Below are 15,210 nucleotides of genomic sequence, written 5' to 3'. Positions count from 1 at the left end.
ACTTCATTCTCTAGGCCCTAACATTCCGCTCGAATCTCGATACTGCACTCCACTTGCCCCAGATGCTCAAGTGCGATCAAGGATAATCAGGTAAGTGCGATACTCCAAACTATTCCTTTCTAGCAACCAATGTAAGTATTCTAAGCAGGGCTAAGCATCTTGTCAGATTAAGTTATTAACTGACTAACAAGTGACAAGGACATGGATAACAATTCAAGGAAGGGTAATGCAAGAGAGTAGGTACCAAAATGCAATACATACAAACTATATAACCCCATATTACCCAGTGATGTAACTAACTAACTCAGATTAAATAGGAGTAAGGAATCATGCTTAGCTGCTTGCCTGGGTTAACTTCAGACTCGACCACGAACGGGATTCCGGGTTCAGGTTCCACGGACTCGGCGGGTTCCACGGGTTCGACCTCCGGCGGTTCGGTCACTAAAATGCATGAATGCGATGCAAGAATTAAGAAATGAACTAAACAACAAGTATAAATCATGAAACAATTTGAGCATGTAGAGGACAATGCAAAGAACTCATGAAAATTAGTTTTGCAGCAAAAGCATTTCCCTATAAATAACCATAAATAGATCAATTTTCAGCTACTCTAAGCAAGATAAATCGGGAAAGGAATGCAACTAAACTAAACAAATCCAAAAAAATTATCTTAGATACTAGGAATGAAAACAAAGCTAACAAAACTGGTTTTGCCATTTTATCACTTTCCAGCAAGAAGTTCTATAATAAACTATTTTCAGACAAAGTATAAGAAAACAAACTAAAACTTTGATACACAGCAAGGAAACATTTGAACAAGTAGTACCACTGGAAACTACAAATCACAATGAGTCTAACAAAATTTAGTTTGAGATTTTTCGAGCAGTATACAAATAACCAAGCATTAAACTCACTTTTGCAAGATAAAACTATAGATAAATATACAGCAAGGTAACATGCAAAACAATATTTTTCCGAAGTATATCTAAGCTAGAGGAATCCAACAAAACGAGTTTCATAATTTTTGGAGCTATACATATGAACTTCTAGGGATTTTACAAGTTTGCAGACAATTAAAACCTAAAGAAACCCTAACAATATCGCTAGATCCACCCGAGGGCAGCCACACCCGCCAGGCCAGAGGCCGACAGGTGGACCCAGGGGGCCGGGCGGCACCACCAGGCCGGGTCAAGGCCAAGTCCTGCCTTGACCCCGCGCCTGGGCGCGCCCACGCGCGCGGCGTGCGCGACGCGGCGGCGCCGGCGGGCGGCGGCGCAAGGAGGCGCGGCGAGGCCGGGCCAGAGCGGGGAAGGGGAGGTGCGCACGGGGACGAGGAGGTGGCGGCGAGCCTCACCGACGGGTTGGACGGCGGGGAACAGTGGTGGACGGGCGGCGCGACGGACAGGGGCGGCGGCGCGGCGAACCGGCGCGGCGGCGGCCCTGCAGGGGAGGGGAAAGGGCCGGATGAGGTGGAGAATGGGTCGAGGAGGGGTAGGCGAAGCTTCCCGTGCGAGGGATCGAGGCGGCGCTCACCGGAGCGGGCGAATCGCGGCGGCGACGGGAGCTCGGGGCGGCGCGGCAATGGAGGATGGGGGAACGGGTAGGGTTAGGGTTTGAGGGGAACGGGGCCGGGGCCGGCTCTTGAGGCGTTGAGAGGAGGGAGGGGTTGGCACGGCTCGCGAGGATGGCCGGCACGTGGCACGGAAGTAGAGGTTGACCGGCGGCGGCGAGCGACGCGTGCGCGCGGCGCCAAGCGGAACAGAGAGAAGGGAGGGGAGGGGAGGCTGACAGGTGGGACCCGGCGGGGGATTTTTATTTTCTTTCTCTTTTTTTTGGGCTGTGATAAAAGATGGTTGCTTGCTGCGTTGCGTGCCGGTGCCTATAAAACGCGGAACTAGAAAGTGCTTTGCTCCCCCTACGGCCTCTTCTTATCTTACGTGTTTTTGGATACATCTAAGAGAATGAACTGGGATCCCATTTTCCTTGGGTAAAAAAAAAGAAAGATATTACTGAACCTATTTGTTTGACGACTCGAGACCTGCGGCTAGCAAGGACCAGCTGGTGGGCACCACTGTGCTAGCTGTGGCCTGCTAGCAAGAAACCTATTTTCATTTAGATCTTTGATTTTTTAAATAGCTGTCATAGCAATTGTTTGAATTCAATTTAATATAAAACTAATTACATAAGTTGCAATTAGAGTTCTAAAATAATCTATTAAGTATAATTAATACACATTTAGCGGGTAGCTACTGTAATAATTAGTGATAATTATAGATTAATTAAATTTAATATATTCGTCTCGTGATGGAACGTAGAAGATATCTCTAGCGGTGTGTACGGGCCGTGCCGGGCGCGTATTCGAGCTCTCCTGCAGGCTTCCGCTGCCGTGCGTATTCGCTTCCGAGTCCGAGGCCGTGTGGCGCGTGGGGAACCGGGGCGTCGGCGAGACAAGCCCCACACGCACCAACCCCCGGCGGCAGGGGACCGCAACGCAACGCCCGTCCGGTAGCGGCTGCCGTGCGGGCCTCTCCACCCACCTCCCGCATTCGTTGGGCCGTCGCGGTCCCCTTCCCGCACCAGCACCAGATCCGCCGCGTGACTACCCACCCAAAAGCAGAGGCTCACTCCCCTCTGCTCTGCTCCGCGCTGCGCCGTGCCGCGCCGCACTCTACACAGGGTTTTAAAATCCGACCGGACCGGCCTAACCGCCGCCCTCCGGTACCGGTTTACCGGACCGGTTAGGCCGGTAACCGGTGGAAACCGGTTGAATTCAAATCCAAATTCAAATAAATTCAAAAACTCCCATGCAACCGGTTCCGACCGGTTTACCGGTCGGTTTGACCGGTTTGAAATTCAAAAGCCCCCGTGCAACCGGTTTACCGGCCGGTTTGATCGGTGGGCCTTCATGGGCCGGCTCATTTTTTTCTTTTTCTTTTTTGATTTAACTTTAAATTCCCACAAACTATACTAAATGAATGAATTTTTGAGAAAATTTGACACCATTAGATTTATCACACCTTGAAGTATTTTTAGGAATTTTTTCATTTTTTGAATTCAAATTTAAAATTTAATTTTGGTCGGTTGGGTACCGGCCGAAACCGGAACCGGACCGGACCGATTTGAGCAGCGGTTAGGTTAACCTTGACTCTACACCGACACGCCACCGCAACACCTTTAACTACACCCACCTCCTCCCACCCCCAGCTAGCTCAAGCTCCCCGCCCTCCCTAGCCCCCAGGACACCACCACACCACCAGCCACCTCCGAGCCTCCGGGGGAAGGGGAGCAGCACAGCGCGCGAGAGGGATGGCGTCCGTCATCGTGCAGGCGGTGGTGATCCTCCTGGACGTGATCGCCTTCGGGCTGGGCGTCGCCGCCGAGCAGCGCCGGAGCAAGGCCACCGTCACCCCGGACGCCGCCAAGGAGTACGACTACTGCGTCTACGACTCCGACATCGCCACGGGCTACGGCGTCGGCGCGCTGCTCCTGCTCGCCGCCGCGCAGGTCGTGCTCATGACCGCCAGCCGCTGCTTCTGCTGCGGCCGCGGCCTCAAGCCCGGGGGCTCCCGCGCCTGCGCGCTCATCCTCTTCCTCTTCACATGGTAAGCGTCTGAGCGAGCCCGATTTGCCCATGCCCGCCCCGTTGATTCGATTGCTTGTCTCCGCTGCGGCCCGGGGGGCGTAGTGCCAACCGGCAACGCTAGGTTGGGCGGGTGATCCCGTGCTCCGCTCCCCGATGAGATCCAATCCCAGGGGGTGGTTCTGGGAGCGGATTGAATTAGGATCTGCGAAGTGTGTTTCGTGTGGTCTGAGCTCAGCTGCTGGCGCACGGCGCTAGCCAAGAGCCTAAGATTCGTTTGCCGCAGGGTGGTCTGAAGCCGGATCTCGCAAACGGATCTTCTAATTGGAATCGTAGGTGAAGCGCCTCTTGTTCTAGCGGTAAAATGTCGCTTTTTTGTCTGTACAGAATCAAAATTCAAGTGCTTGGCCAGTGCTCCTCTCTATTGGTTTTGGGTGAGGTACTGAGATCCATCAGTTAGTCCCACCCTTTCCGGTTTAGTACCCTGCTGCTGCTGGCATGTGGCCTTTTGCTTTCATTACAGGAGCTGCACTTGCACGCCAAGGCTCAATACTCTGAACCTCAAAGATGATAACAGCCGCGTCCTTCACTTTTGACAATTCTGTAGCCTCGTGCAAGCTAAGCTCATCTTTCAGATATTCAAGCTATGTCCTGTTAGGAATCTACTAACTAATTCTTGGTACGAAGCTATAGTAGTGGACCCCAGTACAAGCCATAGATCTGCTAGATTTCTATGTTGGTGATGTTAGATGTCCAACTGCTCCTAGTGCACTTGTATGGGTCACTATGGCCTTGTTTAGATCCAAAAAGACAAAATGCAAAATTTTTGTAAATCGTTTGCATGGTGTACTAAATGTAGTCAAAAAATAAATCGCATTACACAAATGGACTGTAAATCGCGAGACGAATATAATGAGCCTAATTATGACGTGACTAGGCACTAAATTGATACAGTAATGCTACAGTACCATGCTCTAATGATGGATTAATTAGGCTCATTAGATTTGTCTCGTAGTTTACAGACGAGATCTGTAATTAGTTTTGTGATTATTTTACATTTAATACTTCAAATATTGAATCTTCCAAAAACGCAAAATGCAAAGTGATCTAAACACACCCATAGATTTAGTGTCTCGCACTTTTTTTGTGTAACAGTTATTCAATATATTTTTCTGTGATCTCATGGAGATGTGAAAGCCCTTCCAGATTCAAGTGAATGATCTTTTTTATACAAACCGCAGCCTCCAGAAAACTACTTTCACTATTGTAGGCTTAGAAAACCCAACAAGACCAGGTACAGCTCACCAGTCACCACCTATGCCTTAATATCTCCTAACTGATTAAACTTTAAACCGACAGCCTATGATTATTTGTTTGTGCACTAGTTGACTTCTGTTAAGTTTTTCGATGAACCTGTTGAACCACATTAGCAAATAGCAATAATAGTCTGTCATCGATTTGTTTATCTGTTTCTCTTGGGATCACCATGTGACAGTAGCAGTTCCTAAGTCAACATCAATTTGTTTAATAGCCTTGCTTTCTTTTGTATCCTTGCCTAGCAAGCCTTCTGGTGGAAGCATCTGGTATAACTATCCACAAAAGCCAGAGCCACTGCCATGCCACAGTTAAATTTGGTTTGGAATCACTTCAGGTTTTTCTCTTTCATGAGTGTTGCTTGCTTGCTTCCCTTCCTCAATTCATATAATGAAACCTGATCTGGATGCACCTTCACTGCCAGCTTCAAGCTGTTATGAAATGAACAGAGTTTCTTAATTCAGTACCTACAATTGGAGATGTACTATATTTTGGTGCACGTTTGTCATATGTCAAACAGATTTGGGTATCCAACACATTGATTCAGCATATCCAGAAATAGAAGTCCATCGTCCAAGTAATATCAATTGTTGTTCCCCTTCAAGTGTTCACCAGTAACATGTTTCATCCCCTTTGATGACAGGGGGACCTTCCTCATCGCGGAGGCGTGCTTGCTGGCGGGATCAGTCCGCAACGCTTACCACACCCGGTATAGGGGCATCTTCTACGGCGAGTCCCTCTCATGCGAGACAGTGCGCAAGGGTGTCTTCGCCGCTGGTGCAGCCTTCACCTTCTTCACGGCCATCCTGGGTGAGGTCTACTACCTCAGCTACTCAAAGTCGCGTGATGCCGCTGGTGGTGCACCCTACGGCGGCTCCAGCATTGGCATGGGCCCTTACAACTAAAGGAGCTTGCTGAAGACCAGCCACGGTATTTTCAGCTCAGCTGGTTTCGTGGTGGAGGAATGCACTGCTCTTGTTAACATCACCTTAGTAGTGCCGGTGTAATTGGTTATTGGATTCCCTGTTTCTTTGCTAGGTTCTTCTATGAGGTCACGGTTTGGCTGTATACTGTTTGGACTATTGGGTTGGATTCTGGACATGGAATACACGTATCGTAGTATGCTATGCTGTTCATATGCATGTACTTTATTCTCATGGCTGCTTGATGTTTCCGGCTCTAGGGATTTTAATGTTCCCCCCTTTGTGTTAGAAAAACGTTCTCTGAGGATCTACGGTTCTACCCCACTCCAACGCTTCACGTAGAGTTGGAGTTATCTGGCTAAGGAGGGAGCCCTCAGCTCTAGAAAAGATGGCCCTATGAAGATGCCGTTCAACCCGACGTGCTCCGCGCTCCTGAAGAATATCCCCAAGAACTTCATGTATGGCTTCTTCCGGGTCAAGGGCCGCGAACTCGTACGTCGCGAGGCGGAGCGTCTGAAGGATCAGGTACGTTCTTCACCCTATTCTTCTTCGGCACTAATTCCAAAGAAGCTCCTGACTCGAATTATCCCATCTTGTTGCTTTGCAGCTACAAGCGAAAGCCGAAGCGCGGGTTCGTGAAGTCCTTGGAGACACAAGGAAGCTGAAGGTCAAAGGGGTGTCTCGGGAGAAGCCCCTGCTGGAGCGCGTGCTCCGACGGAGGCAACTACCGTTGGAGATGGAGTTGCGGCCGGAGAGATGCGAGGGAAAGAGTATATGTGAATTTGAAGAAGCGTTGTAATATAGTTTTGGCTCTTAACACCTTCGGTGTTTGCAGCTATGCGCAGGACCCTGCGATGGAACCTACGACGCAGGTCACTAAAGATATCGTAGCTTTACGGATGAACCGTGGCGATTTTTTTGTCTGTGGAAATTCATGGTCGAAGTTTCATTCTGCATACCCTTTGGATGCTCACAACCTACATATATTAAAAATGTATATCCCAAACGTTAGAATTAATGACGATCAATCCCTAGACTAGACCGCCACTGAGTATTGGCTAAAAAACTTTTTTGGGTCATCAGCGCAGTCGTAGCGATGCTGCAGCAACCAAGTCCTGTGAAGTCGCTTTTTTAAGATAGTCCACATACAAATCCAGTGCATAATCGAGAAAATATCCTGCAACCGAGAATGGCTATGTTTTCTTTTCAAGGATTGAATTATTTTTACACAACCATAAGGACCGACATGCAGCCGCCGCTCCTAAAAGAACTAACCTCCTTCTCAATACTCCTTAATTAGCTTCAAACATATTTAATAAACCGCGAGGCTGAGAAAGACGCACGTGACACCATGTAAATAGTGGACCATAGAACGCTAGCAAAGCAACATTCATAAAAAAGGTGTTTAACTAGCAACATCTTTTGCTCCCTTGCCAGTTGCGCTTTGCTAAGTTATCTTTCGTTAAAATTACTCCCCTCGGTAGGTCCCACTTAAAAATCTTAAATTTTAAAGGGGCTGTTTTAGTTTCCGTAGGTGCTTGCTTATCATTGCCTGGTATTGAGATTTCACTGAGAACTGACCGCTTGGATGTAGATTCCAATAAATTCATCTGATTCCTATCTTAGCTTGTATCCAAGTAGATCCCTTCGCCAACATATGTTTAGAGGTGAGATGCTGAAGGCATTTGAAATAGTATCCTGTTTTGTGGAGGGCTATTTTGTTTGTATGTTGTACAAGCAGGGACATTTTTCTTGTAAGATTGAATTTCCCAACCATTTATTTTTCTAAAACCTAACCTGTGTTCCATCTTCAATAATGAAGGTCCCAAAACGTAGAAATTATCATTTCATCATAATCATATCTATATCATGAATTACTAGACCCCTTTGATTTCGTACAAATACTCCGTTTGGCGAGACAGTACTTTCGTTTGTGGTCATCACTTTGCGAATAACACAAAAAAAAAATCTTAGGATATGTTCTGAAGTTGTTCAATCTCAGATTGAGATATTTCAGCACTGAAGCTTCGAATAGCTCCAAATATGCTCTGAAAGAATAGCTCCAAATATGCCCTGAAAGAATAGCTCCAAATATGCTCTAGGAGGAATTCTTGCTCCAGATATCAACATCAAGGAGGAATTCTTTCATATAATTCAACACAAATTTGGAGAAGGCCCTATTCCAAAACGAACCACCTGTCTTTGCTCTTACATCATGCATTCACGCACCACATCATGCATTTAACACAATTATGAATAATTTTCATGATTATTTGAATTTTTTTGAATATTGAGAGTATGGGAATGAGAATTTTTTGTGCTCTTGCAAAAATTGCTTATTGACAATGCAATAAGTCCCTGTACCTAATTGAACTGATTATTGCAGATAAGTCGGAGAGAATTTAACTTTAAGATATATACATGTAGAGAAGGTGTTAAATGATGAAGGCATTTAAGTTCCACCAAGTTTTCTTTCATGTTTGAGAAACTTGAATAAAATCTGTTTTTTTTTAAAACACGGGAGAACTGCGCTTCATTGTATTAGAGAGAAAAAATAGTCCCCATACAAAGTTAATCTTTCACACGGGGACCAAATATGAGAGATGAGTTCAAAAGCACAAGACTAGCCTATGCAACAAAAAGGACCTAACCATAACCAAGACCTAGACAAATAGAGAACACCAGCCAAGCCCAGGCCTTGAAGCTTTTTAGCTCCGGCCAGGCACCACAGGTTATGCTCATCTTTGATTTCCCTAATGATTGACGCGACCGAAGGGGCCATTCCCTCGAACACACAGGCATTCCTTTGTTTCCATATCATCCATGCGCCCAAAATTATTAGGGAATTTACCCCTTTCGTATATTCCTTCTTCACCTTTTTCATCACTTTGCACCACCACTCAACGAAGCTGTGATCCTGCTGCATGGGAATGCAATCACCAAGATTTAGAGGCGCTAGAAGATTATACCAAACCTGTCTAGCCACCACACATGAGGCCAACAAGTGCTGTACTGTCTCATTTTCTTGGTCACATAAAGGGCACTGATTGGGATGAGGCAGCCCTCTCTTTTCAAGACGATCAGCTGTCCAGCACGTATTGCGAATGGCCAACCAAAGAAAGACTTTACACTTATTTGGAGCCCAAGATTTCCAAAGTATTTTCCATGGCTCAAAGGTTATAGAACCCTGAAAATAAGCCCAGTATGCAGACTTAGAGGAGTAGCATCTCCCAGATTCCAATCTCCAAATGTGTTGATCCTCCATCTCATTTAACTCGAAGTCCTGGACACAATCCCATAGCTGCAAAAATTCCCTGATTACACTCCAAGTCAGACCGCCACGTATTTCAGTAACCCATCGTTGACGCAAATCTACGGCCAACACACGAAGCGCACTCGATCGTGCAGCGAGCAGGGGCGCGCATTGCAGTGCCGCCGCTTGGACCGGTCAGACCGGTTGCAGGGAGCGGTTAGACTGGTTGCAGGGAGCGGTCAGACCGGTCACCGCCGGCAAAATCAGCAATGAAACCTACGACCGCTAGCCCGGGAAGACCCCTCGGGACAGGCGCACGCAGGGTTGTTCTAGGGTCGGCAGACCACCTAGAACGCCCTCAATCGACGTAGAGACGAAGGAAGAACAATAAGTAGTAGATTAGAAAAACTAGGGCAAGAGAAAATAAAAAGATAAAAGTTGTATTGTTTGATCTATTGGATAACTCTCAATCGGCCGTGACCCTTTATATTTATAGGGTGGGGTGGACTTATCCCGCAAGGAATCCTAATTACAGATCTAAATCAATGAAAAACGCTAATTGTACTCGGATTCCGGGTAGACTGGTCTGACCCACCGGTCAGACCGGTTGGGGTTGGCAGACGACTACATGGTCCAGACTGGTCAAACCGCTCGTAAGCACCGGTCAGACCGGTCTGTTCGACCAGTGCCAATTTTGGTCGTCAACATATGGCCCCTATTTTTTGGTGATGCTAGCATGCCAAAAAACAAGCCTCTGGACCAAAATTGTCTAAGGACAATAATAAACATGCATCGGCCATATTTTGTTCTAAGGGCGATAAATTCTATCGGCCGTATCTTTCTTCTTCTTCAAGCTGATGACGAAACAACTTGCTTAGGCCTCCATACCTGCTTCATGGTCGCCGACCTCGCTGGTATAACCTCCGTTTGCTGTTCCATGGACTCCTTCTTGCGCATTCGTTGCAGCCTCCTCTTTTAGGTGTGAGATAAGTTTAAGGGACACCACCTCGGCTGTAAATACTGGTTATCTTGCTTCATATTCTTCTCACTATCTTGGCTGCAATTAGGTTTGCTTTTGACCAGATTATCACTAGCAACAATCGGTCTTTGAGAGGCACCATAACTCGGATATGTAGAAGAATATTGAATAAAGTATGAATGCATATACATTCTACTATAATCCAAAGGTGTGTAATAGTAAGGATACGACCAGAACTATGGAGCAACCGGCTCACTAAATGAATATGGCGCAAAAGCATTATTATCTTTTTTATAAATGAGAAGCCGATTGCTCACGATGCTCCGATGATGAATTTGTATCTTTAGCTTGATCTGGTCGCTTCTTCTATTTCTGAGTAGCTCCTTTCTCCTCATACTTAGGCAAGAGTTCCTTGAAACTCGGCCTTTTTTTGGCGATTATGGAATTTTTTCCAGAGCTCTCAGAATGACCGGTCAGACCGGTCTCCAGACCGGTCAAACCGGTCTGTTGTCATATCCGGTTTTTAAAAGAAAACCGAATGCATAACTATATGTATGCCAGGATCAAGTTTCATACATATAGCGATATCATAATGGCATAATGAGCAACAATGTCATGTAAAAGAGACTTACAACGATTAAAAGGTCTATCAGAGATACACAACTTCAACAGGAAACGACGGCTCCATACTTCACAGGCAATCGAACGGGGGTTGCATGCGCCTAGAACTCAGTAACATCTTCAGCAGACTTCTTAGCAACTTTCTTCTCTTCTCTGAGCAGTGTGGTTATAGTAAGGGTGAGCACATATCGTACTCAGCAAGTATATTAAAAAATAAATGACATGCAAGGATTAATCAAGGAATAAGGCTGGCTGAATAAACGGTAAGCATTTTAATTAATAGTTGAGCATTAAAAACTATTAACTAATCATGTATGAAACCATCCCACATTTATAAAAAGAATTTGATAGCTGAATCATCAATTAACTTGGAACAATAAATAACTGAGTTAAAGCGATGATTTCAATTAAGTAGACACGTGAGGGTCCGAGCCGCTCATGACCGTGAGCACGGCTGATATACCAGTTTTCACTCTGCAGAGGTTGCACACTTTACCCACAAGTCAAGTCGCGTAAAAGTAAAAGTTCAAAAGATCTTTGGACCCAACCATGTTGTGCTAGCTAAGCACAATACCACACTTCCTTAGGTGTGATTGCATAGAAATGCTACGAGGACTTTACAAAGACTCCCTAACCAGTAGTAACCCGCTGATGTTTCAACAACTGGCGAGTGTACCTCCCCCAAGGCGTGACAAAAACCAAACAAATGCGTACACCCTTGGAAGGCATCGTACCACTCTTGAACCCAGGCACCCCCTTACGCCTTTCGGTAAGCTACTAACAAGCTAGAGAAATCTAATTAATCAGTCAAGACCAGAGCCATATAGTCCTTATGGTTGCGCTGTTTTCCCGGATGGTCGCTCCATGGTTGATTTTAATCAAATTCACCAATTCATCATATTGTTCCAAAAGATATAAATTATAAAATCATGTCTCATGTATCATTACTGTAAACCACCCATAACCATTGTTCAGCAACTAAGCAAACTACCCAAAAAAATTTATAAAAGTAACCCGGCTATTCAAGGACAAGGATGAACAAAAAGGATAGTAGGTACCCAACAATTTAATGCATGCAAGCATAAAATAAATGTGAGTATGACAAAATATGATCAAGGAATATACTTGCCTTTAATCCATATAATAACTGCTCAGAGTCTTCAACTCTTGTTCCTGCATCTCGATCTTCATCTTCATAGCTCTCGAACTGCGTTCCTTCTACTCGTGACAAGAATCGATACAAACATACAAAAAACAAGCAAAACAAGCACAACTAAGAACACATCACTAAACAACAGAAAAGCATTACAAGAACATGCTAAAGAGAGGGCTCGGGGCTATGATCGCGAGAGCGCAAGAAACATTAAAAACAGAGCTACGGTTGAAAAGATACAATTATCGAAAGATTTATATTATAACTGAAAATAAAACTATAAGCTTGATTTATTTTAATTAAAAAAGCACATGTAAAGGATAGATTCTAATTAATTCAGTTTGATTTATATTTATAAAGACGAGTTAGACTTTGTCAAATTTTATTTATTGAGTTTCAGAATAAATTAAACCACTTTACTATTTGATTAGCAAATAAAATACATGCATGTAAGAACATCTAAGCGTGAAACTTTATGATCCTTGGTTGAACTAAGCAAGTTATATTAAAAGAAATATTTATATTGGCATTAATCTAATTAACATTAATTATAAAAAAAATCGGTGTACCAAACTAATTAGCTTTTAATTAGAAAAGCTAGCTTCAATAATTATTAATCAAATCAATTTTAAATTTATTTTAAAACAAGAACTACAAAACAACTAAGCTACTAATATACAAGAACGACGAGGGGATTCTATTTGACCTCTTACCCATGGTGGAGATGCATCGTCGCGACGGAACCGAAGTTGGAAGGGGCGGCGCCGGCTCTGTTTGACGAGTTCATCAGGAATAGCGCCGTTGGATGGCTTGTCACCGGTAGCAGCAGCGTGCGTATGGGAAGGGGCGACACAGGGGAAGGCAAGGGCCGAAGGGCATGCCGGCCTCTGTAGATGATGGCGCAGGGCTGCAGCCTGCAGGGGCGATGCGGGAGGGCGAGCAGTGAGCATCGTCGGCTTCTGCTTCCCTAGCGACGGCGCGCTGGACGGAGCGCCAGCTACAGGGGGCGCCGGTAGCCTGGAGGCGCGGCAGCAGCACCGAACGGCGGTGGCTCCTACTCCTGCTCGAGGGCGACATGGAAAAGAAAGGAGGGGCGGCGGCACGAGGGCAGGGCGCACGAGGGCAGGGGCGCAGGCCTTTGCAGCGACAGCTCTTTTCCTTCACGAGCGCAAGGCCAAGGCACCTGGGCTCGTCAAGAGAGAGAGGGCAGGAATTTGGCCCAGCAAGGAAATAAAAACGAAAGGAGACCTTAGGGAAAAAGAAAGAAAACAGGAAAAAGATAGAACAAAAGAAAGGTAAAGAAAACAAATTTAATCCCCAAAATTTCAGGATAAATACTGAAGGATAATTGGAGCATGAGAAATTCAAATAAAATACTAGAATCTCATAGAAAAGATTATAGAACTTTTCATTAAATGAATTTAGCTCTAGGAAAATGAGAATAATTTTCAAAAAAATTCTGGAAAATTCTTGAGATATTCAAAAGATGGACAATTATATTCGAAAAGATGTTCACATTCCAAACTTGAAATTTTGGGGTGTCACATCTGTGCAGACTCAGCACTTTTTTGCTGCTCATGCCCCCCGAGCCCTGAATTCCCATAGGGACCGATCAGACCGGTTACCAGACCGGTCAGACCAGTCTGTACAGACCTGGCACACTTCTTTTGATCTTGCCCCCCGAGTGTTAAACTTTTTTATGAAGCTTCAAGGGATTTCTTCTTTTGTTTAGATATTGGTTCACCAATGACCACATTCTTCCCCTTTGTTGATTCAACTTGATTTGGCCGAATTAAAACCTTAGGATTCTGTAATTCAATAGTATGCACAGGGAAATGATTGTTATCAATTTGCATTTGTGGAACAACTAATCATCCTTCATTAACGGCCGATTGAATTTGCCTTCTAAACATATTGCAATCATTAGTTGCATGAGAGAACGAATTATGCCATTTGCAATAACTATGCCGCTTTAATTCCTCAAGCGGCGGAATAGCATGAGATAATTTGATATATCCCAATTTGTTTAACTCATCAAATATGCAATCACATTTGGATACATCAAAAGTAAACTTAATATTATCTTGCCGATTTTTCTGAATCGGCTTGAGAGAACCGCAATTGCAAGGTTTATCATTAGAAGACCAAGCAAATTCAGCAGCATAAACATTATTGCCTTCATCGTCCGAACAATGAGATTCACAACCAAGAACATAAAAACAGAACGATTAGGCTTTTCATTGGACTTTTGCAAGCTTCTAGCCTCTTTAGCTCGGCTTTCATTAGCCAGAGTCTTTTGTAGAACTTGACTAACATCCAAAAATTCTTATCAATCTAGCTTTTCTTTATGAAAATCAAGTAAATCAGCAAAAGCTAGATCAGCCAAATCTCTATCAGAAATTGTCAAATTATAGCATTGGTTTCTAGTATCTCTAAATCTTCTAATATATTCAGCAACACCTTCATGTATCTTTTGCTCAACCGATGTAAGATGTGACAATTTTAATTCATTTTCACCATTAAAGAAATAATCATGGAATTTCTGTTCTAAATCGGCCCATGTGCGAACTGAATTGGGTGGCAATAAAATAAACCAAGTAAATACAGCACCTGATAGCGATAAAGGAAATAATCTCAATTTGTAAATATCACTAGTACTAGCTTCACCACATTGTATAATAAATTACCCGATATGCTCCAATGTAGTTCTACTATCATCACCAGTGAATTTAACAAATTCAGGAATTTAAAACTGTGTATATGCAATATGGTCATATTCTTCAGGGTATGGTCTTTTATATGATCGGCATCTCCCTTTTAGATCTATACCAAAAGTTTGTCTAAAGATTTTAATCACTTCATCTTTAATACTCCCATATCCAAAATCATGGACCATAGGCCGATTTACATTAGCTGTACCATGATGTTGAGCAAAATTCTGCGGTGTAGAATGTTACAACTAACTTGCTGCTTCATACGGCACATTCGCATGAGCTGCTGAATTATAATTAATTTGGTTATGCTGGTTAGCCGAATTAATCACTAGAGCATTATTAGTTGGACTTTTGCAATTAACTGAATTATTTGTTGCCTTATCGGTATTAGATGTAGATGCATTAATATCACTACCAAGATGTAATTCTATTCGGCTAAAGTGGTCATCAAACATGCTATGAATATTTTGACCCACAAAATCCAACTTATTATTCACATGAGAAAAAACAACACTATCTATACTATTAGCTATTTCGAAATTAAGAATAGGTTGTTCGTTCTTATCGAATTTTACCTCAAACTGTGAAGCATCGAAGGCGGTATCCGTTGTGACCTTCCCTTGACAGTTGATAGAGAAGTGCAAGATGTATTACTTCATGGCTTCTTCCTCCA

At 44.2% G+C, this 15,210-nt stretch overlaps 2 protein-coding genes across 2 annotated transcripts; both read left to right on the top strand.

Annotated features, from left to right (window-relative positions):
- The first annotated feature begins 3,149 nt into the window (after positions 1-3,149).
- Positions 3,150-6,051, top strand: LOC120659952. Its single transcript, XM_039938246.1, has 2 exons — positions 3,150-3,602; positions 5,538-6,051. The coding sequence occupies exons 1-2, from the start codon at positions 3,307-3,309 to the stop codon at positions 5,797-5,799; spliced, it is 558 nt and encodes a 185-aa protein (XP_039794180.1). The 5' UTR covers positions 3,150-3,306; the 3' UTR covers positions 5,800-6,051.
- LOC120659953 lies at positions 5,986-6,770 on the top strand. The gene is made up of 2 exons (XM_039938247.1): positions 5,986-6,342; positions 6,425-6,770. The coding sequence occupies exons 1-2, from the start codon at positions 6,214-6,216 to the stop codon at positions 6,614-6,616; spliced, it is 321 nt and encodes a 106-aa protein (XP_039794181.1). The 5' UTR covers positions 5,986-6,213; the 3' UTR covers positions 6,617-6,770.
- The last annotated feature ends 8,440 nt before the right edge of the window (positions 6,771-15,210 follow it).

The sequence above is a fragment of the Panicum virgatum genome, chromosome 2N (assembly GCF_016808335.1).
Source record: "Panicum virgatum strain AP13 chromosome 2N, P.virgatum_v5, whole genome shotgun sequence".
Classification (NCBI taxonomy): Eukaryota; Viridiplantae; Streptophyta; class Magnoliopsida; order Poales; family Poaceae; genus Panicum; species Panicum virgatum.
The sequence above is the reverse complement of the archived record's forward strand: the minus strand, read 5'-3'. Positions and strand labels throughout refer to the sequence as shown.